This window comes from Lepisma saccharinum, chromosome 5 (assembly GCF_977018435.1).
Source record: "Lepisma saccharinum chromosome 5, izLepSacc3.1, whole genome shotgun sequence".
NCBI classification, from domain to species: Eukaryota; Metazoa; Arthropoda; class Insecta; order Zygentoma; family Lepismatidae; genus Lepisma; species Lepisma saccharinum.
This window is the reverse complement of record NC_139233.1, coordinates 98398713-98421683: the sequence shown is the minus strand read 5'-3', so window position 1 is coordinate 98421683 and position 22971 is coordinate 98398713. Positions and strand designations below refer to the sequence as shown.

The following is a 22971-nucleotide window of genomic DNA, read 5'->3' as shown; positions in this document are numbered from 1 at the left end:
ATGGTAGCAAATGTTGACCTGCTACGTCACACAGTTTTATGGCCTGTCCTGGATGCAAAGTTGAGAAGTAGCGACGTTCCAGCCGAAAACAATTGAAAATCGCATTGCGTTGCCTTGTGGCGTCTGCAGCGAAAATGGCAGGGCGTGTTGGGCTGTTGAATACGGTGTCACTATTAATGGATTATGAATCGATGTGATGACATATATATGGATGCTATTTCAAATTAAAGTATGTGGTTAATCTCGAAGTAAAACATGAGTAGATCTAGATCTGTGTCTACTGTCTATAGAGATACAATTGGGGGGAAATGTTATATTCCTAATTTGAGAGCTTTGGTTACAACAATTCTCTGTGGTTACAATTTTATTTCTCCAAAATAATACGTAATAACCATGGAGGAGTGACATTGAGTGTAGAAAGGTTGTGGCCAGTTTTATTTAAGGATATATGTGTTTAAATTAAAGATTATTTTCGTATAGGAGTGCAAGTTTGACACAACGCTCTACTTCTTGTGTGTTTGTTTGTTTGGTGATTTAAGTTAACTTTATGCACAGTAGGCTAATTTGGACTGGGCCTACAGTTTAAAGTGGAATCCGAACCACCATGTGCCTACACCGGGTATTTTACCCGAAACGCTTTTTGTGTGTGTGTGACCTTATTGGTTGTAAACCTTTGTTAAAACACTTATAACATACGCATACGCTACACTATAAGTGAAAGAAAGATTAGTTTCGAGAATGTGCTTTGAAATGTGATCATTATTCCTCAATAGTTTCATGCCATTGTTAATAGGTCGGCACCCGTGGTGGTGTGGTTCCCGGCCTGGGAATGAATGCTTGTGAGTGTCCTTTCATCAATTTCATCATATCATCATTCATTCCCATTTTCGCAAATTTGTCAAAAGTGGCACGAAAATGAAGTAAAATAAAACAAATCAATAAATCAACCATTGTTAATAGGACAATAATAAATACGATTTAAGAACAATAGTTTCATTTGAATTTTGTTTTTTATCGTCGCTTTTCTGCTACTTTTGGCTAATCGTGAAGATGAGGATGATTGATTATATGATGAAATTGATGAAAGGACACTCACAAAGAACACCCAGGCTGGGATATCAAACCCGTGACCCTGGCGTTGTAGCCGCGGATGTTGGCTTACGAACAGAAATGTTGAAGAGTGAGAATAAGTTGCAAAATGTGTGCAAGATTGTATAACGGTGTTCTCACGTTGTTTTCACGCAATAATGTTTGATATAGTTTAAATTATCAATTGCTGATTGTGCTTTCGTAGCTGCGAAAAGAATGTGAATTAAAGCAATATAAATAAAAACGTACGAATTGACGTTTATACATTAATATGCCACATTTTTTAGTTGTCTTTATGATTAACTCTGCATGATCATCGTTTAAGTTATTGTAATACCATCCTCCTTCCAATGGATTTTCAAATATCACACGGTGCATTTCTTGATATCACGCTCCCTTGAAAAGTATGTATTTCACCCAGGAAATGGCCTCGATACTTGATGCCAATTTTTCTTGCAAAAGAAGGGACATGAAGAAGGGACGTTCACAAATAATATCCGGGAGTGGTTAAACATCGCGATACGACCAAAGAATAGTTAACTATTCTATGATACGACGTCGGGTCCCGGGTTCGAATCCCGGCCTGGGCATGCTGTTCGTTGTGACTGTTCCTTCACCATATCATCACTCATCCTCATCTTCGCGATTAGCCAAAAGTGGCAAAAATGCACAGTAAAATAAATCAAATCAATCAAATAACATCCATGCCTATACCGGACCTCGAACCCGAAACTTACGTAGCGAGATAAAAAATGGTCTCCACCACATGCTCATCCGATTTAGCCAAAAAAAAAAACTTAATGTTGTGAACAGTATTTGGGTTCATTACTTTTTTAACTGCGTTATTTTGTTGGTATTTTTAAATATACTTCAGTTGAAGCCAGTGCATAATTATCCGTTGACAGATCACTCATTCTCCGAGAATATAGTGGCGAAAAAGTTATTACTATTTAAGGCTATTGGATGCGCGACCTAAAGGTGCGCTTGGGCTACATAATCGAACTTACAAGTACATTTTACTCCACGCATCTTTTAGTTCCGCCGCGCCATGTTGCAACTAACAGAAGACAACAGACTTGCAGACGACAGTTGACCGCAGGTAGCGAGAGAATTTTATGTTGAGTGAAGCCGCGGTCGCTCCTTCTCAACAACCAGGTAGCAAGCGCCTCCAGGGTTCTTGCTACTCAACAATGTTGGGTTGCTGAGTGGTCCTGGAGGCGCCCAATGTAGGAATACGAGAGGAAAAGTTTTGGCGGAACGAGTGTTTGACCTCCAGAATACTCCTGAATCCTACAATAAATTGTCGATTAATCTGAATAATACGCAAGTTTCAAGTTTCGTAAAACTTGTTTTTAGTTCATTTTTTACTGCTGAACTAAGCGGGACTAAATATACAGTTTAAAGTGGGATCCAAACCAGAGTGATTATCGAGTGCGGCACTGTTTAATGTGTCCTAGGATACACATTGGGTGCAAACATCGCAAGTTGTGTGTTTACTTTTTCAGAGTTGATTACAATGCAAGTTGAGGAAGAGTTTGGACTGCTCCCTGAAAAAGGGGAGGGGGGCGAATATGAAGTTAACTGAAGCAAAGAATACGTGACTTTTTTTTACGATGTGTTTTAGACAGCCGAACCAGAATGAAATTTACAGGCCCGATTTTTTTGTTTTGTTTTGTGCCAGGGAAAGGTTGTGTTCTCTCCCAAGAGAATCTTCTCTTACCAGTTAATCCTGTAACGGACAATGTTCTAGTACATAAAATCCAATATTCATTCTGTTTGATTATCTCCCGTCTCTTGCTCGCGTGTGACTACTGTCAAGACCCACTTCTTGCAATAAACGAGATTGTTTTCTTTTCCGTAGGTCTCCGTGCAAACGGGTTTCTTATGAACTAAGAATTTCGTGGAAGAGCAACAACTTTGCACAATTAAAAGAAAATACAGTTTTTTATAAGACTTTTTGCCACAACATGCATCCCGTGCATAACCGGTTGTATAACTAGGCAGGATAAATGGTGTTAACCGACTCCTTGTAATCTTTGTGTCCGCGTTAAGCTCCGTGTTCTCATTTTGTGTAACATTTTTTACACTTCCTTTAAAACGTACAATATTATTATATAGTACATATAAAGCTTATTTTCTGAGCTACCACCAAGTATAAAATATCCTTTGTGGGGCTAATTTATACTCTACTTTATTTACACCTGAAAACAGGCGCCATCTTGAAAAGTTTGGATAACTCGAAGTCGTTTAATACGAAGTTGACATTTTTTGGTCCCTTGAACTTCGTATTAACGAGGTTTTCCTGTATATCCTACAAGAATGTTATGATTTCAAGAACAACGGTACTATCCATTTAACCGGTTGTATATTCACTTGCTGTATATGTGTAAATGAACCAGGGACATAAAAATATAAATTCTATGTGAAACCCCCCTTTTGTAATTCCGGCGCAAATATAATCTGCTCGCTTGGCACCCAGGGTGAGGTGAAAGGAGAGATTGAGGGATTAAGACAGGAAGTAATCCAGAGGGCCGGATAGGGGGGCTGACACTTTCACATAATAGACTATAGATGAAGCATACTTGCATCAAATCATCAATTCACCTCAAAAAGAAGCAGCACGATTTTCTATATAACTTTCGGAAACAATCAATAAAAAAGAAAACCTTCACTGCCTCTTAGCTCCCTTTGCTCTGCACCCAAATTGTAGTTTCTGAAGTGTATGATGTACGGCTATGGTATTATTTCGTGTGTGTGTCCGTAAAGTGGTGTTAATCTAACGCTGAGTGTGAGAACTGGAGATGGTCGGTACTCAGGGTGTTCCTCAGGTACCGGGAATTCCTTGAATTCCAGGAATTATGCGTGAATTATTGGCTCCGGCAATTCTGCGTGAATTTTTCTTGGTAGACGTGAAAAATTGCAACTTTTATTATTCCAAGTCCGATTGAATTCATACATATTTATTAATGCTCTGAAGAAAGTTTTTCACAGTTTAGCCAGTACTTTTATCGAGGTAAAAAAAGAAAAAATGCATGGAAAATAGAACAGAATTCGCTCATTTCCTTTGCTTTGTTAGTTGTTTGGGTGCCAAGCTAAGAGGCAGTGAAGATGTTAATTTGTATTGATTGTTTCTGAAATTATATAGAAAATCGACTGAAAATTATTGAAAACAAAGACATCTTGAAGTTGATTAGGTAAATTTGAGTTTGAAATTCTTATGCAATTTACATTTTTTTTTGTAAATTTATTTATCCTGTAACATTTGTGACTTGTGTTTGTAGATGTATTTAGAATCTGAGTATGTGAAATGGCAAATGTAAACTCCGCACCTTAAATTATATATTTTATATATGTGTTTGAATTTTCAATTTTTTGCCTTGAATATTTCGAAAGTTAGCCTTGAAAACTGGGAATTATACTTGAATTTTGTTATGGCCCTAAAGTAGACACCCTGGTACTGTAAGCCAGTCAGTACTGTATGACTTTCCCCTATGTAACACAGACGTCACTTTTTTAAGGCAACGCTACTTATTGTTGGATCCAAGAGTAACCAGGAATTCCATAAATTACACATATTTTACGAATACCTGTTATTTTTGGGAGGAAAATAAAGTCAATTTTATTGAATAGTAATATCAACTGAATAGATAAATGTATTTAAGTAACATCTTAAAAAATTGATATCACTGCTTGTGACCACTTTTCTGAGTAATGTTTTCTGCATTTCTAACTCTTTAGAATTTTAGATTTTCAGGTACCTTTATTGCATTTTAAAACACTTCACTTACATATATATTTTTCTACAATGCATGTAGATATTTGACACAAATGCATTTCATGTTTGACAACTGTAGATCACCTAGGGTGCAAGGGATGGTCCTTTCTGAAGGCACCCAGAAGTCAACCTCACTTCCACATAGTACACCTCAGTAACTGAAATGTTGCAGGCTATAGAGGCCCTGGTGCATGTACCTACGACCAGTATAAATCCTCTGTACAGCTGTGTTTTGTCATGTGTCCATGTATGTGATGAGCAGGGAACGGATTTATTTGTAGTAAAAATGTGCTAAATACCAAACATATGGTGTTGAATATGGACTTAAAATTGTAAAATTTTACCTTTTTAATAATAGAAGGCACTACACAAGCTACATGAAATACAGTATGCTTACATTGACATTAATTGTAAAACAACACAAAATATGTTTTGATTTTCTGTTTCCAAAACAGTGAATAACAAATTTTTTTTGTAACTGTTCGAATGTGAAGTTCCTTGTGTTGTCTCTTAAGATGGATTTATATTGACTAAAACTGCGTTCAATATAGCAAGAAGTAAAGGAAGTGTGTTTCAGTTATTCGCAAGGAATACCTAACTCTGTCAGTCACACGGGGACATGTAGTTATTTTGTAAATATGGAGTATATGTTGAGAAATGTTCTGAAATATGGAAATAATGTGCAAAAACAACTAAAATATGTAAAAAATGAGCCAGATACTAATACTGTATTTACAGAAGGTTGATCCGTCTATATGTGTCCAATTTTAAAATTTCACCCCTGCTCACAGAATCGACCGATCTGAATGATTCAAACAGCAGGAGAAAGCCAAAGGCCTCTAGTATTGCGCAAAGTTTGTGTGTGTGTGGTGTGTGCATCATGGCTCCCAAGGAAAACCGGTTTTGGGAAGGCTACATCGTAGCAGTTTTCCATGCCAAGTTTTCCATGACACAGATTCAAAACCAGTGGGGAAAATGGATGTGCATTGGGGTTAATGACCATCAAGAACATAATTAATCGACATAAACACCATGACGTTCCAGCACTTCGTTCACCCACAAAGGGGAGTAGAAAGTGACCGTGTACTGCGGTAACTCCACCTGTAGCTCGGAAGTTGCACCGAATGGCCCTACAGGAAAACCCTCCTATGCAACATCTGATGGCAAGAAGAGTGCACGTGGCACAGTCAACTTTGAACCACAACCTACGTGACAAATTAAAGCTCCGGATCGTGTTTAAAAGTCGTGGACACTTCCTCACTGCGGCCCATCGGAGGGAGAGAAAGACTAACTGCAGGTGCCTCTACGAATGTCATCTATCGGGGGAACGGTGGAAGTTTGTTACCACACTATCCGATTGTGGCAAAATTTGAGCCGTAACGTACACCCCACAAGATGCAAAAACCCGTCATGACTTCATCCATCAGTGCAAAGCAAATTTCGCGAAGGGATTTCTGGTTGTCACAGGATATTGCTATGAGGCAAGTTAACGATTCGGCAGGTGCCTAAAAACTGCACCAATTTATACAGACGATCTGCCCCGTTTGTATGGAAATGCAATAAATCAGGTCCGTGTGCATATGGATAAGGCCTCATCACAACATCTCGTTTTACACAGAGATTTCTGCAACAAATGGCGGCAGACACCGGCATCCAGGCTATTCCCTTCAAGGACATACCAGTGAAGTCACCTGATGCCAGTCCCATGGATTTTTGCGGGTTTGGCCTATTGAAAAGAGCACTTGCATCTCGTCGTGTCACCACTGTCCGTGGCCTCTGGAAAACCTGCCAGGAGGAGTGGCTCAAGATTCCCGTTCCTGTACTTCAACGGAGCCTCCTACAATGGAAGTTACGGTGCAGGGCTATTGCCAGGACCCATGGTGCTCACATCGAGGGCAACCAGTGGTGGTCCCGTGGTTTTTCCTCAAGTAGGTCAGACATCAAAATCGGACACATGTACACGGATCAACCTTCTGTACATGTGTATAATGCACAGCCTGGTTTGTGATGGGGAAAAGTGACAAACAATTATGTCTCGTATTTAATGCGCAGTATAATCCAGGTTCAAGAAATGGCTTTCTTATTTGTAGGTTATAAATATGTTACTATGCCAATCAAAAGTGAGCGACACCCTACCTGTCCAGTGAGTGGGTCACCTGTTGCTATGTGGACCAAGAGGAGAATATCCTCTTGTGTAAACAATGTCACCAACCCACGCCACCTCCCCCCTCTCCCTCCACTGTGTTTAGCATCCAAGAGCTTTCACTCTTTAACCACCTTGTTTATTAGGTAATAATAGAAAGCGAGATCAAATTTACCTTACGGATTTGCTGCACTCAGGAAGTAATTTTCTATTCTTTCTCGCCCAACAAATACTGCTGATATGCATCTCATGTAACTGGAGGTGCATGCTCGAATTCTGCCAGAACGGCACTGCTTTTCTTGGTGTCGCAGAACATTACATACAAAGTGAAAAATCGTGTGAAATGGCCTTTTCACTTTTATACGTGGTTTTGCTCATTCCTTCTTTACTTTTTGGAAAAAAAAAAATATATATATACTTTTTTCTGTGACTAATGTAACATTTATAGGAGGCACATTCAGGACCCTCAAACTAGCAGTTAGCAGCACAAGATTTCTTCCATTAAGGTATTTACACACTTCACATATATAATATTATTTTGCCAGTAATGCATTTTAATTATTGTTTTCTTTTTCCTTATCTTTTCTTTCAAACAAAGTACCATAAAAATCAGAATGTTTCTTATTTTGTGATGAGCTTATTTCAACCGCATTTCACATTAGTGTCACTATCTTGAATGTAATACTGTTGCCATAGTCAGAAACTGCAGAATTAAAGCTTTACGATGATATATAACATGATAGGGTTCCGTAAACATGAAAAGTCAATGCAAGTGTCCCAAAATAATGGAATGACCCTGTACGGTTTCATGTTGCCTGTCCGAATTATTCCGTGCATAATGCGCACCAGTTTTTGGGGCCAAAAATTTTGGGAAAATGTACACATTGTACATGAGTAAGTACGGAATATGTAAAATATAAACTGAATTTTTCGAGTCTACATGCCATGATGCGCAAAGACAATACAAAATATAACTGATTTGAGCTTCGTACATAAATATGTATTTACATTTAAATCCGTTCCCTGGTAATGAGTGCCTCTTCACAGCTTTAGCTTTTAACGTAGGCAAGGAGTTTTTATCCTCAGAGACAGTATTGTTTTAGTTCCATTAAGTAATGAAAGAATGAATTAGTTATAGAAATTGAGTGAGGAAGGTTCTAACCATACATTTTATTTTTTTCTCAGGGACCTGTCCTCAATTTTGTTTTAGTTAAGGGGCTTGTCCCCATATTGCATGATGGTCAAAAATAGCCTATGTGGTGATACGCCCATAACATACAACTCAATAAATCAAACTGTATACTCTGTCTCAGGAATCTCAGGAGCAAGCGTGACTCAAGAGGGCTCGACCAATGAACATGTGCGAGGGAACGGGATTGCATGGAGGGGGAAGCTACTGAAGCTATCAGCCTTTGCTTCACTCCACCCTTCTCTACCTTTATGTGTGACCTTGCTCCAGAGGTTCCGGGGATAGAGTATGGGTCACCCAAGAGTTTACTTGGCATGCAATCATTTAGTATTCGACTGACTTGATTTGCATGTTAATGTATGAAAGGTCAGAGAGGGGTCCAATAAGCATACAGTGTTCAATTTCGTATGTAGTAAACAACATAAAACTAACATTCGTATACATGGGAATATAGGTTGATTCATATCTTTCTCATATTTGCTGAATTTGCAGATACTGAACTTATAGTTTTATACAATGTTATTTTTTACTAATACCATTTAAAATGTTGTTAGATGATGTGAAAGGCATTTCATTTTTATTGCACACATAAAAGAGGAATAAATATGTAAAATAAATTATTCAGAAAAATTTTTGTGTCCTCAGTATTTTGATGCTATTAATGTATTGCTACAAGTAGCCATACTTCTACAATATAGCAATATACAGGATGGCGCATATACTATCTACCAACTTCAGAAGACAACAGAAAGATTGTGAGTGCTTGTAGTAACTTTCTATGGTTATGAAAATAAATATGCACATACACATTTCATACAGTATATAATATGCACAATACAGCAGTGCATCTTCAAAATAACGCTTCTAAATGTCCTCCATCTACTTGGATGCACTGTTCGAGGCCATGAGGAAAGGGTTTCATGACTCACGTCTCAATATGTCCTGTGGAATAGCACATATTTCACAGCAACTGACTGTTCACAAGATTACCTGTGGCTCTCCATTGTCTAACACACCTCAGAATGCTATCTGTCTCGGCAACAGGTGCATGGTGATTTTCATTGTTCTGCCTGGGCCTCCCCCATAGCGCAGTGGTAGCGTCATTGCCTTGTAATCAAGGGGTCCCGGGTTCGATACCTGTTGGAGGCACATAGTGGTTCTGATCCCACTTTAAACTGTAGGCCCAGTCCCGATTAGCCTTACTGTGCATAAAGTGGACTTAAAACACCAAATCAATCACTCAATCATTGTTCCGCCGCATTGCCCGGTGCCTGTTTTGGTGAAGGCTTCCGCCGCCGCAATCCACGTCTGCACTGACCAACACTTCATGGTATACTAACTGCCTGACTCCCAACTCTCCACAAATGCAGCTATGCAACACGTGTGTTGTGGCAGGGTTGATAATTCAAATTCGTTGATACAATATGTGCCACCCTGTATTAGTTGAAAACACTATAAACAGTAGACATTTCCAGCAGGGCTAGTACACACAATTTTGATGGAATTTCCAATTGATTCTACATCTGAAAACAATTGGTTACAGTATATACAAACTTGCAATTGGATACAATGAACCAATTGGAAATTTTCCTACATTTCGAATTGGCTTCAGTTGAGATTCCAATTGAACCCAATTCAATCTGATACCTTTATGAAGTATCTAATTGAATGCCAGTCAATCCAATTGATATTTCAATTGGAACCAATAGACATTTCCAGCTTTTGCAATGTATTTTTATTGTCACACATAATTTTTTTTTTTTTTTTTTTTTGTATCTGTACAGGATAAAGTTAACCGGCGGATTAGTATGGATCTTCTAATTGACCATGCTAGAGATGGAGGTAGATTTGGTTTCCAGTTTGTTTTTTTGACTCCTCTTGATACAGGATCTGTAACTTCAGATAGGATATTGACAATTCATAAGTAAGTGCCAATTTATTTTTTTTACTAGTGCTTCCTATAGTTTTCATATTTATATGTTTTTAATCCTTATTATTTAGCAAATGTTTAATTTTTTATGGTTTGCTGATAAATACGTGGCCTGTCTAAAAAAGTATCCGACTTTTTCTTTTCCTGCGGAAAATATCTATGGTAGGTTGGCTACACTCTGCACAGAGGTGAAGGGAACCTTCATGCACGCATGTTGCTGGGCGTTTCGGAACCGTAAATCAGTGAGTGGTAACTGGCAAGTGAGGTAGTGTTTCTGTGTAATTTCGCATTTCCTTGTTTGTTGGGATGACGGAACACTTGGAGCAGAGGGGGGAAGCTTGGGGGGACGAAAACAAAAACAATTCACAAGATTCAACAGGCTTTTGGCGATGATGCCAGACAAAGGACTGGTGCAACTTCTTCAAAAATGGCCGCACATTGGCAAAGAGTGGACACAGTTATGGGAGGCCTTCAACAAGCCGGAAGCAGAAAATGTTGAGAAAGTGAGGTCCTTGATAATGGAAAATTGTCGTTTGACAGTCAGGGTAATTGCTGATGACATTGGCATTAGGAAAGATTGTGCATTGAATTTGACGGGAAGATTTAGGCATGCAGAAGGTAGCAGCAAAACTTGTGCCGAAGTTGCTTTAGCAGGGACAGCGAGAACTTTGACGTGATGTTGCTCAAGACATGCTGGAGACTGTCAACAGGGATAACCGTAATAACTGGAAATGATGATGATCAACATGGCTCCATATGTGACTTCTGGTTCTTCCCGAAGCCAAAATCTCCACTGAAAGGCTCCCGTTTTGACAGCCGAGAGGACATTATGTGCAACGTGACAGTGAAGTTTAGAGACATTCCAAAAGAGTCATTCCAGGAGTGCTTCCAGCAATGGCAGGCTCGTTGGGCTAAGCATGTGAAATTCCAAGGGGACTTCTTTGAAGGGGATTACGACGTGAACCATACCAGGCAAGTGACTTTCTTTTCCCGGCATAATGTCTAATACTTTTTAGACAGGCCATGTATATGTGTGTGTGTGTGTGTGTGTGTGTGTGTGTGTGTGTACATATGTGTAACTTGGCAGGGGAAAGGGGCACTTGTCCCCCAAAACTTTAAGGTTTATTAAAACTTACAAGTTAATGAGACTTTTGTTAACCTCCTGTGACCTGAGGAATAAGGTAATGAGTAACTTTTATGATTTTGCAAATGTAACAGTTATTTGTAAAAATAGTCCTGGATGCTATTCTTTTTGGGATAGAAAACTTTTTAACTCTGTCCCTCAAAGTTTAGCCCCTTTTCAATTCCCTCCCCCTTCCCCGAAAGTTAGCTCCCAAGTTACACCATGTGTGACTGTGATACATAAGTACAACTGATGCGTAGGATCTTTCCCAGTGTTTACGATGGAATATGTTGGTTCAAATTGAAATTCTTTATTTGCGTGGGCGAGGTTCAGCCTTAGGCTGTTCTGCCACCTAACCCGTGTCATCGATTACATTTAAATTTACAATTCTTATACATATGTGGTTACAGTATTAATACGTATACAATAAAATGTACGATTTAGTTACAGAATGCTACTGTTGATCAAGTAATAAATGTTGTAGGAATAAAATGATACAAGCATTGTGAAAAGACAACAACATAAAAATAAAAGTAAAATAAAAAATGAAAAAAGATGTAGACAAAATACATAACACAACATAAACATATGAGTTACATCATAATATTTGAACACAATCTCTGCTTTGCTATAAGAAAATTCTTTACTTTGTTATGGAAAGATTCTATTTTAGATATACTCGACAAGCTCTTAGGTAGGGCACTCCATATTTTGGCAGCATATGTGCCTGTGTTACAGCGTGGAAGGTTAAATTAGAAATTGTTTCTTGTGTGGTGACTGTGCACCCTGGTGCGAGGGATCAACATGTCTGCCAGATACGATGGGCTGCCAGAATTAATAATTGTATGTATAAGGCAATATGCATGCAGTAGTTGCCTACAGTACATATTCAGGATATTCTTATTATTTATGGAAGGTAAAATATGTTCACTCCTTGGGATGTGAAATATGAACCGCATGCATACATTTTGGCATTTTTTAATTTTTGCTTGCAAAGTTTTATTTATTCTACCAAAGTACACTACATCACAATAGTCACAATAGTGTAGAAATGGAATTTGGTGGCTGATATGCTCATCCCATGACAGACAAGTATCAAATATTAGTACAAATCTTTTAACTACTTGAGCTGTAGGCATGACATCATTATTTATTTTAATTGTTGTATTGATGAGCTCGACCGAGCCAATATAATTTTGAGTTCCAATAAATGTATAACATGACTTATTAGCATTAATTTTAAGGCCATTTGCATCACATCATGTTTTTATAGCACCCAAATCGTTGCTTATGTATTCAGTACTTAGGACAATTTTTGTTGGATGGAAGGATTTAGTTAGTTGGGTGTCATCAGCATAGGAGTAAACGTTACAGTACTTGACAACTGAGAGTAGGTCTGCAATATAAATCGTAAACAATAAGGGACCTAGTATAGATCCTTGTCGCACACCAGATGAAATATATAAAGTATTAGATACTAAAGTAGGAGACAGTTTTACACGTTTCTTTTGGTTACTTAGATACGAAAAATACCAGTTAAGGGTAGATTGTGAAAAATTGTAATATTTTAGTTTACTGAGTAGTAATTTATGTTGTACCGTATCAAATGCTTTGGACATGTCCTATAATATGAATGCAGTGAGGAATTTCTTATCCATAGCTGGAGGACGTCATTTGTGACTTTCAACAAAGCCGTAGCAGTGCTGTGTGCTGCCCAGAATCCTGATTGTGGGGGTGGAAGAATTTTGTTTTGGGCAACGAAGTTGTCTTAGGGAGTGGTGTTATCAAAGCTTCTTTCCATTTCCTGGGAAATATGGATTTCTCGAGCGAAACGTTAATAATATGTGTGATAATAGGCAAAGTAAAAGGGAGCGATAACTTGAGCATTTTAGTCGATATTCCATCTGGTTGATAGGTGTAGTTGAATATTTGTAAATAGTCATTGAATTTGATGTTGTGGCTGTTAGCATTATGTTATGTGTCAGTTCATGCATGCTGCTGTAATCCCCAGACCCAACCTAGCCACTCGGTAACCCTCACAACTGATACCTGTCCCTCTGATCTCGGCCACATATTTTTGACATTTTCCATTCAACCTTAGAGGTTGGGAGATGCGGAGATGACAAAGCAAAATAATAACAAATATTGCATTTTAAATATTTAGAAGGAGTAAAGAATAAGTCAGAATATTCTCATATTTGTGTGAAACAGCTAGAATTATGCAAGCTATTTGGTAAGCTTATGGCATCAAAATGAGAGCCCAGTACTATTCCCCATGCCCAACACTCCCACAATGTTTCCTATTGTATTGCAATGGTGTTAGCTGGGCCAGCTCAGTGCAGAATTGTTGAATCTCTACCTGTTTGTAATTATTCGGCTGATCTCGACAGACACCAGATGACTGCTACTCCCTCCCTCCCTCCCTCCCTCCCTCCCTCCCTCCATCCCTCCTCTCTTGACAGTCTGGTTGTATGGTCATAACAGGCATTTTTTTTCAGCCCCATGTTTATATTGGGGTTTCTCTCACGTCATCAAGATTAAACTTCTTCGGAGTGTCTGCAATTTCCAGCATTCTAAAGTATGCAATGCAATGATCTAGTCCATGTAATTAGTGATGTCACGAGTGAAACAATTTTTATAGAAACTGAAAAGTCTGATTTTGTTTCAGTTATGTTAGATGAAAAATCTGATGTTAACAGTAGGTTCCAATTACCAACTGTCTACAAGTTCGTGCATGAGGAGGTGGGTTGTGTCATGGAAGGATTTTAAATTTATTGTTCAAACTTATGACAGGGCAGCAATTATGTTGGAGCATTTAGCGAATTTGCAAAGAAGGTCCAGGACGAGTACCCGAAGGCATTATTTATGCATTTCTATGCTCGTGTACTAAATTTGGTGCTGCCTCAGAGAATGAATAAAATTCAGAGTGTAATGCAGTGGTTCCCAAAGTGTGCACCGTGGCTGGTTTACAGGGGCACCGCAAAATGTTCCAATATTTTCACTGAAATGATATGTGCTTCTTTAGTCCTTTTACACAAAAAATGTTTCTGAATTTGAAACATGTGTTCATTCTTTAACTTAGGGCAAGCAACTCAACCACACTGACAGAGTGTTGCAAGTGTTAGATCGGCCTACATTCTGACTTGAAAAATCTTGAAACACTAAGGATGCCTTGAAACGAAAAAGTGTGGGAACCCCTGGTGTAACGTATTCCTTTCCACTTTGCCATACAAGAACATTTAAAGAAAGCCTTATTCACAAAATCACACTTAACACAGTTAAACACTACAGGGAGCCAATAATTGACTTTTTCTAATATTCATGACAACAGGAAGGAACTGAACAGGTGTGCAGGTGGATTTGTGCAGATTTTGCAAAACCTTCAAGTGAACACATTTTCTCCTTTGTTCGCTCACACTGATGTTATTTTTTAACGTCCTACAAACAGAACATATGTTTAATTGTGATCAGAAATTTTGAATAATAATTTAAAGTGCAGTTGGAGTGTTTTTGTTCACTGCAACAATTGCAAAAACATCTTGGCAGAAAAAAAACTATTTTGGAAGAAAACAATTGTGAAAAGTGTGCAACTTCTGTTGCACTGCAGTCACCTTGAAACCCACATTTATTAAGGAGGTGTATAAATGTTCATGTGTGTATGATGTGCACCCTGGTTTTTGATGGGGAAGAGTGACAAACAACTATATCTCGTATATAATGTGCAATGCAATCCAGTTTTAAGAAATGGCTTTCTTATCTGTAGGTTGTAAAACTGTTGCTGTGCTGATCAAGAGTGAATAACATCATACCTATTCAATGAGTCACCTGTTGCTATGTGCACCAAGAGGAGAATATCCTCTTGTGTAAACAATAAGTTTCCAACCCATGCCAACTCCCCCCTCTCACTCCACTTCCCAAATCTTTCACTCTTTAACCACCTTATTTATTCTGTAATAGTAGAAAGCGAGATCAAAATTACATTATGGATTTGCAGTGGTCAAGAAGTTCTTTTCTATTATTTCTCGTCCAACAAATACCGCTGATACGCATCCCATGTGAGGGGAGGTGCATTCTCGAATTCCACCAGAACAGCTTTTCTTGGTGTTGCAGAACATTACATTACAAAGTGAAAAATTATGGACGTGGCCTTTAAACTTTTATACATGGTTTTGCTCATTTCCTCTTTGCTTTTTCTAAAAGAACTTCAAAATATATAATAGACTGGGACAATTTTCGAAAATTCTGACTGTAGGAAGCATTTTTGAGGAAAAGCGGGCAAACAACATTTTCTGAATGTATTTGATGTGCTGATTCCGAATATTTTGTTTGCCACTCTCGATTTTGGTGTTATGTGCTTCAAATCGATAAAAAAACAAAATGGCGGCCATACGAAATGAGTTCCTATTAACGTTTGAAGGAGCAGAAACAAAATAGTGATCTTGGTGTCAAACATTATGTTTTTGGGTATGCTGAATCCAAATATTATGTTTTGTAATCTGAAATTTTAAGCTATGTGCTCCAAATCGCTAAAAAACAAAATGGCCACTATACGAAATGAGCTCCAAATAACTTTTGAAGGAGCAGAAACAAAATAGTGATCTTGGTATCAAACATTATGTTTTTGGGTATGCTGAATCCAAATATTATGTTTTCTAATCTGAAATTTTAAGCTGTTTGTTCTAAATCGCTAAAAAACAAAATGGCGACTACCTGCATCCATGCAATGTTTCGTATCCATACTTTTGAACTAGGAATAAAACAGTGATTCTTGTGTAACAATAGGTTTTTAATTCAGAAACAAGTATAGAACATTGGTAAAGTAAAGATGCTAAATAATAATATTATTCAAAGCATAAGACCAGATTGAAATATTAACAGTACCAGTGTATGATAAATCCGCACGTTATCCTTATTCAACCTTATTTTGCCTACAAAAATATTATAAGATTTTTCTAGTCACGGATATTCGTACACTTCTTAGTGCCAGTATCTGCACATTTGCAAGCTGCAGTACATACAAGCTCGCCTTTCCTGCAGGAACATGTAGCGGATATACAACCACCCAAACACCCACAGGTGACAATGTCGTAGCAGGGTTGTGGAATTGGTGGCAGCGATTGAAGTTTAGGAACGAGCTGTCCATCAACCATTTTCCATCTCAAGATAGTAGGTGGTGGTAACACAGGTTTTGGTATGACCGACTGCCTCCACACCATGGCTTGATAGTGGGCCCGTTGTACATGTAACCGTAGAGCATCGGTAGTGGGGGGGTTGTGCTTGTGGTGCTTTTCCTTTGCTGAACAGCTTTACTCTGGCTTCATCACAGCTGCTAGCATCCGGTACACCATACAACTTTCATATGAACTTCTCTGCCTTGTGTGCTGTTTCTTGTTTCAATTCGTCAACACCAAGATTTAGTAGATCATTACGTATTATTAGTGTTAAATATTTTCCATGCTGTCTTCTTACTGATCCCAGCAATGTAGGATACTGTGTCGCATCCTATTATGGCATGGAATGGGATGAGAGTTTCCAAGACAGGATCCGTAAATGAAAGCTTCTGCCTGACTTCATGTACTGGAATGTATTTTCTTTTTTTTTTTATGTTCCTGCTCGCAACCACAATTTCGTACATCTAATCTTGTAAAATAACGATACCAATTGCACTAATACATCTGCATCACGTGCTGAGACAACAATGTTATCACCACCAGAATCAAGACAGTGAAGGACAATGCGCGTGTCCGCCTCTTCGTGGTTTGCCTGCAATCCTTCAATAGACAAATCACGATTGTTTGTTCGTACATCATTCTCCTTGTGAAATCCACCGGAAACCACAAATATTTTGTCTTCAGGAGCATTGTTGATCAAATGATTAGAGAGAAAACAGGCCAAATCTTTTTTATTCTCTGAGTTAGCAAGCAAGTCACTGAATTTGTTGGGGATTGGCACGGATCCATTTTCTATTTATTACTCTCCTTACTAAATGAGCATGTTTCAAGTGCCTATCCCATGTTCCAGCCTTGATTGAAGTTGCGTTATACCGATCAAAGGTGACATCAATCCTCTTAAAGCTTCTTCCCATAGAAAGATCAAGGTTAAGAAATACATCTGCCAGTTGACCAAAGTTTGAAAACTCCTACAGGCTTTCCAAGTGCAACAATTAATGCTTGACCATCTATTATAAGGCATGACGCAGACGAAATTGATATATCAGGTGGACAAATTACATCCTTGGTCATCACATCAGCTAGAATGGCTTTGTTTCCTGTTCTCAGACTTCCGTTTGTGTTGGCAAGAGAGATTGGAATTGGCATTAGTTCATGACACAAAATGCGATTTAGATCCACATTACGACCTGCCTCATAGGCAGTTACGAGACGCTGGAGAATATTCCTGTCAGTTTTCAAAATGGTTTCCTTGCCACTTTCTACCAATTTAACTTCATAGAGGGACTTAAAGGTCTTTGCATTTGACTTATGTAGAGGATCACTTGACTTGTGTGTGACTTTTACCAGGGGCCATCATCCTTTCCTTCACGAAGGTGTCTAGCTTCACCTGACCCAGTGTTTCAGCTTTGAGGAGAGTATCTTGAATATCTGAAGGAGCTAAATCCTTTGTTTGTGGCAATGTTCTGGAGGAACTGATAAGAAACATCTTAAGATGATGGCTCACAGGTGCAGGTCTTTTCAAATTTATAAGTGGATCCATGGTTCTATGTTTCTATCATTCTGAAATCAAGTAAAGAAAGGAAAAAAATATTATAGGTTTAGACATTTTTGTGGTTCTTTTGTTTAAAAAAGAGGGAAAAAACTACAACAATTTTCAAAAATATCAGATTAAAAAACATAATATTTGGATTCAGCATACCCAAAAACAATGTTTGACACCAAGATCACTATTTTCTTTCTGCTCCTTCAAAAGTTATTTGGAGCTCATTTCGTATGGCAGCATTTTGTTTTTTTAGCGATTTGGAGCACACAGCTTAAAATTTCAGATTATAAAACATAATATTTGGATTCATCATACCCAAAAACATAATGTTTGACACCAAGATCACTATTTTGTTTCTGCTCCTTCAAAAGATATTAGGACCTCATTTTGTATTGCCGCCATTTTGTTTTTTAGCGATTTGGAGCACATAGCTTAAAGTTTCAGATTAGAAAACATAATATTTGGATTCAGCATACCCAAAAACATAATATTTGACACCAAGATCATTATTTTCTTTCTGCTCCTTCAAAAGTTATTTGGAGCTCATTTCGTATGGCCGCCATTTTGTTTTTTAGCGATTTTTAGCACATAGCTTAAAATTTCAGATTACAAAACATAATATTTGGATTCAGCATGCCCAAAAACATAATGTTTGACACCAAGATCACTATTTTGTTTCTGCTCCTTCAAAAGTTATTTGAAGCTCATTTCGTATGGCCGCCATTTTGTTTTTTTAGCGATTTGAAGCACATAAAATCAAAATCGAGAGTGGCAAACAAAATATTCGTAATCAGCACATCAAATACATTCAGAAAATGTAGTTTGTCCGCTTTTCCTCAAAAATGCTTCCTACACTTTTTTCAGCCACATTTCTGAGAATTTGCACCAGGCTATAATTTTCGATGACTAACGTAACATTTATAGGAGGCACATTCAGGACCCTATAACTTACAGTTAGGAGCACAAGATTTCTTCCATTAAGGCATTTTAATTATTATTTTCTTTTTCCTTATCTTTTCTTTCATCCAAAGTACCATAAAAATCAGAATGTTTCTTCATTTTGTGATGAGCTTATTTCAACCACATTTCACATTATTGTTGCTACCTTGAATGGAATACTGTTTCCATAGTCAGAAACTGCAGAATTAAAGCTTTAGGATGATATATATCATGATAGGGTTCCGTAAATATGATAAATCAATGCAAGTGCAGAAAATCATGGAATGACCCTGTACGGTTTCATGTTGCCTGTCCAAATTATTCCATGCATAATACGTACCACAGTTTTTGGGGGCAAACATTTTGGAAAAAAGTGTGCATTATACATGAGTAAATAAGGTAGTTAGGTTCTTCAAGGACCATTTGGAATTTTATATCCGATGTGTAGAATATCGGTTTCGGGGGAAATTTTATATTGGTACTTTTATCGATATTTGCCAAAATTTCATTTCTGCCCATTCCTAATATATAGATATATTCTGGTGAGAGTACCACGTTTGTGTTGTGGGTTGTTATGTTCAACATGAATGTGCTTTTTGTTGAAGGTTGCGAGATCCACGAGATGCTGATGCTGAAGAAAGAAGGATTGAAGAATTGTGAATTTGTGCCGATTTTGTCAGAGAGTGTAGTGTTTGTTTATTATTATGTACAACACAAATATGATTTTTCTTGGTTGCGAGATATAGTGTTTGTTTGTTATTTGCATGTATCATGAACATGCTTTTTCCTTGAAGGTTGCAAGAGATAGTGTTTGCTTGTTACTTTGTACAACATAAACATATTTTTTCTTAATGTTGCGAGATATAGTGTTCATTTGTTATTACGTACAGCATGAATATGAATTTTCTTGATAGGTTCCAAAATCCATGAGGTGCTAAAACTGAAGAAAAATACAATTTAAAAATTGTAAGCGAGTGCCTTGATTCTCTTCTAATTCATTTCTTTTTAGGAAAAGTAATACTGTAGTAATAATATTTGTCAGAGAAAATAAATTTGAAGAAAGCATTGTTAGTATTTTAGTTTTTAATTCTTCTTACACCAAAATACTACTAATCAGGGAGTGTGGAAAATGCAATGTACTACAGTCATGGACATTTCTGTGTTGTATCCATCCCATTGAATATCAATGTGGAAATTACAACCCTGAAATGTCCATGACTGTACAGACATTTAACATACGATAAAATAATATTTATTTATATGTACACTACTCTGAAAGTTTCTAACTGCCCTGAACTAATTCTGTGTTTAGAAATCGTTCATACGGCAGCATAACTCTTGAGCACAGTAGCCAACCACGGTCCCTTCTTTAGGCAAGAAACACAGTGGTGTAAGATTTACATTCTTCCATATCACATATCAGCATTTATATTCATCCAACATGTTAATAAAGAACAAAACATAATTGTAAAATATGATGAATGAATGATGATAGAGAATATTTGTGATAGTGCATTTGAAATTACAATTAGAGAAACTTTGATGAGATTGGAAACATTACACCTGGAGGAAATTGTTGTCAAGTCTGAACATGGAGAGACATAATTACCAACAGTTCAGGTGAAAATTCATATTTTCAGAATCTTCAGCGAAAATGTGATAGCCACATTTCAAAACACTTGTTTTCCAATGATCTAGAGCAGTTGGTAAAATGCCTGGGTGTTCACTTTCTTTTTTCAATGCATTAGACACTGCATGTTAAAATCCAAACCTCTCCAGTCTCTTGTTATTTTTTCTTGTAATGACTTTATGAAATGTAGTAATTAAGTGAAAAAAAAATTTCAGAATTTGTTTCCAAGTGCAGTATTTTCAATCTCACCAAAATTTCTCTGCTTCAATTTCAACGGGCAGAATCACAAATATTCTCTATGATTATTTCTCGTAACTACATTTTATGTTGTTTTGTTCTCTATTAATACAAAATGTAGCTTTCCCCAAGAATGAGTTCTCAGTTTCCATACTTGTTCATGAATAAACAACATGTATAAACGTCATAACTTGAACGCACAAGTACCCTGTGTGTGTACGTGGTGGGACTTGGCAACACTGTTGTTAGTGTTTCGTGTTCATTGCTTTCCGATGTTGGATTGTCACTGTTTCTTGTACATTGGTGTAGGCGCGAGGAACTTCTTGAATCGGCAATTTCAAGAACCGATTGGTTGTCGCGGCACAACAGATTGGCCACCCAGATCATCTGAAATAATGCCATTTTATTTTTCACTTTGGGGTATCTTGAATGATTACGTTTATTCCCAGAAACGTAAGGATCTGCCTCACTTGCAACAGTTGATCCAACTGGCATTTGAGAAGACTGATAAAGATCATCATTTGTGTAAAATCTGTAAATCAGTGCCTAAATGAAGTCGATTGTATGAGTATATCACGAAACAGGTTCTTCATTTTGATCAAACTTTGTAAAGAAATGAACAATGTAAAATTTTGAGTACAGAAATGAGCAAGGTATATTTTTGGGGAAAGCGACATTTATCCTACCTTCTACATTGGATGGATATAATTTCTGACTTCATGTGATTAGCAAGAATGTACCACTGTGTACACCACTGTGTTTCTTGCAAAATAATCTAACACAGTTATTTTTTAGTGGTTTTTATTTGATTTTATCTGCGACGTTTCGTTATAGTTTCCCAGAACATTTTTAAGCTACACATACAACAACACAACCTCACTGGTTTTATTATAATAAACCAGTTTACTTAGCAGGAAATAAGGACATACATTCATTCCTTAAAAGTGCAGAGTGACTACCCATGTGAGGTTGTGTTTTTGCATGTGTATCTTAGTGTAGCTTGAGAAATTTCTGGGAAACCAGAACAAAACGTCGCAGATAAAATCAAATAAAACCACTAAAAATAACTATATTAGATTATTTTGCATGTACAAAAAGTGGTTATGTGAACCTTCAAGAAGAACACTGCATTTCTTGTCTAATGAAGGGACTGGAGTAAAGTTGGCTGCTCTCTGCTCATGCTCAAGGGCTATGTTGCCACATTATCTATTTACACAACTGCAAAAATTAATTGGTTCCATACATAAAGTTAACAAAGAATAAATGACAATTAAAACAACTGTACTTGCAGTGACTAAAATGTTTCAGTTAGTATGTTAACACACATTTTTGCATGTCTTTTTCACTAGTTTTAGGCAGATGAAATGCCATATGTCAGTTACAATCAAAAATTCATACTCAATAACATACTCTACAGTTTCTTTTACAAACTCCCAGAAAATGTTCAAAAACCTGTTACCTGTATTGCATTTTGTTATTCAATTTTTATAAATTAAATCATATATGTTTATCAAAAAGAAATTGAAACTTTGCAATGATTGTAACTTGTGTTGATATTGAGATGTTTTAATACATTATGCATGTAACACAAATATTTTTATACCAATGACTACCTGCAACCGTAGTACCTGTGAGTGACAGAGAACACACGTTGTGTGTTATGGAGTTTTGCTTGTCTGAGTCCTCTGCCGAGGTGCATCACTAGAGCTACATATTTATGGTGAATAAAATATCAAGATTTCAGTGCATTTCAGGATCCAAAGCATTATATAAAATGGCATTTCGGTGTTAAAATGGTGAACATAACCCTAAATTTGATTTTAAAAACTACGCATATTATATAAAATTCAAATTTTCCTTGTAATAGTACATTTTATGTAGTTATTATAGCATTCAGTTTGTTCCTGTGTAAAAGAGTATATTTTGGTTTCTCAAATATTTACAGCAGAATGAATCAATTTTCCATGATTTGTATAACTCGCAGCATAATTCAGACTTCAGAAAGCGCTGTGTCATTAAATAAACTCTTAATTTTGTGTATAAAAGTTTATTTCGCATTTTGCAGTCGTTTTTCGTATAATTTCGTGGCAAAACATAGTAGATAATTGCACCTCACACCTTTCCAAAACATGAAAAATGAGCATTACATATAACTGGAGTGTGTTATTTCACATTTCATGTTTTCGCCAAAAACGAAATATG

General features: G+C 37.2%; 1 protein-coding gene across 5 annotated transcripts in view; it reads left to right on the top strand.

Moving 5' to 3' along the window:
• The window catches only part of LOC145987946 (structural maintenance of chromosomes protein 6-like), a 310654-nt gene extending 290678 nt beyond the window's left edge, over nt 1–19976 (top strand). For all 5 annotated transcript variants that reach the window (XM_083122784.1, XM_083122783.1, XM_083122782.1 and 2 more), the window contains 2 exons: nt 9981–10120; nt 19508–19976. In XM_083122784.1, the coding sequence (XP_082978910.1) occupies nt 9981–10120; nt 19508–19562 (195 nt within the window). In that variant the 3' untranslated portion in view covers nt 19563–19976. The remainder of the gene's footprint in view (nt 1–9980; nt 10121–19507) is intronic.
• The last annotated feature ends 2995 nt before the right edge of the window (nt 19977–22971 follow it).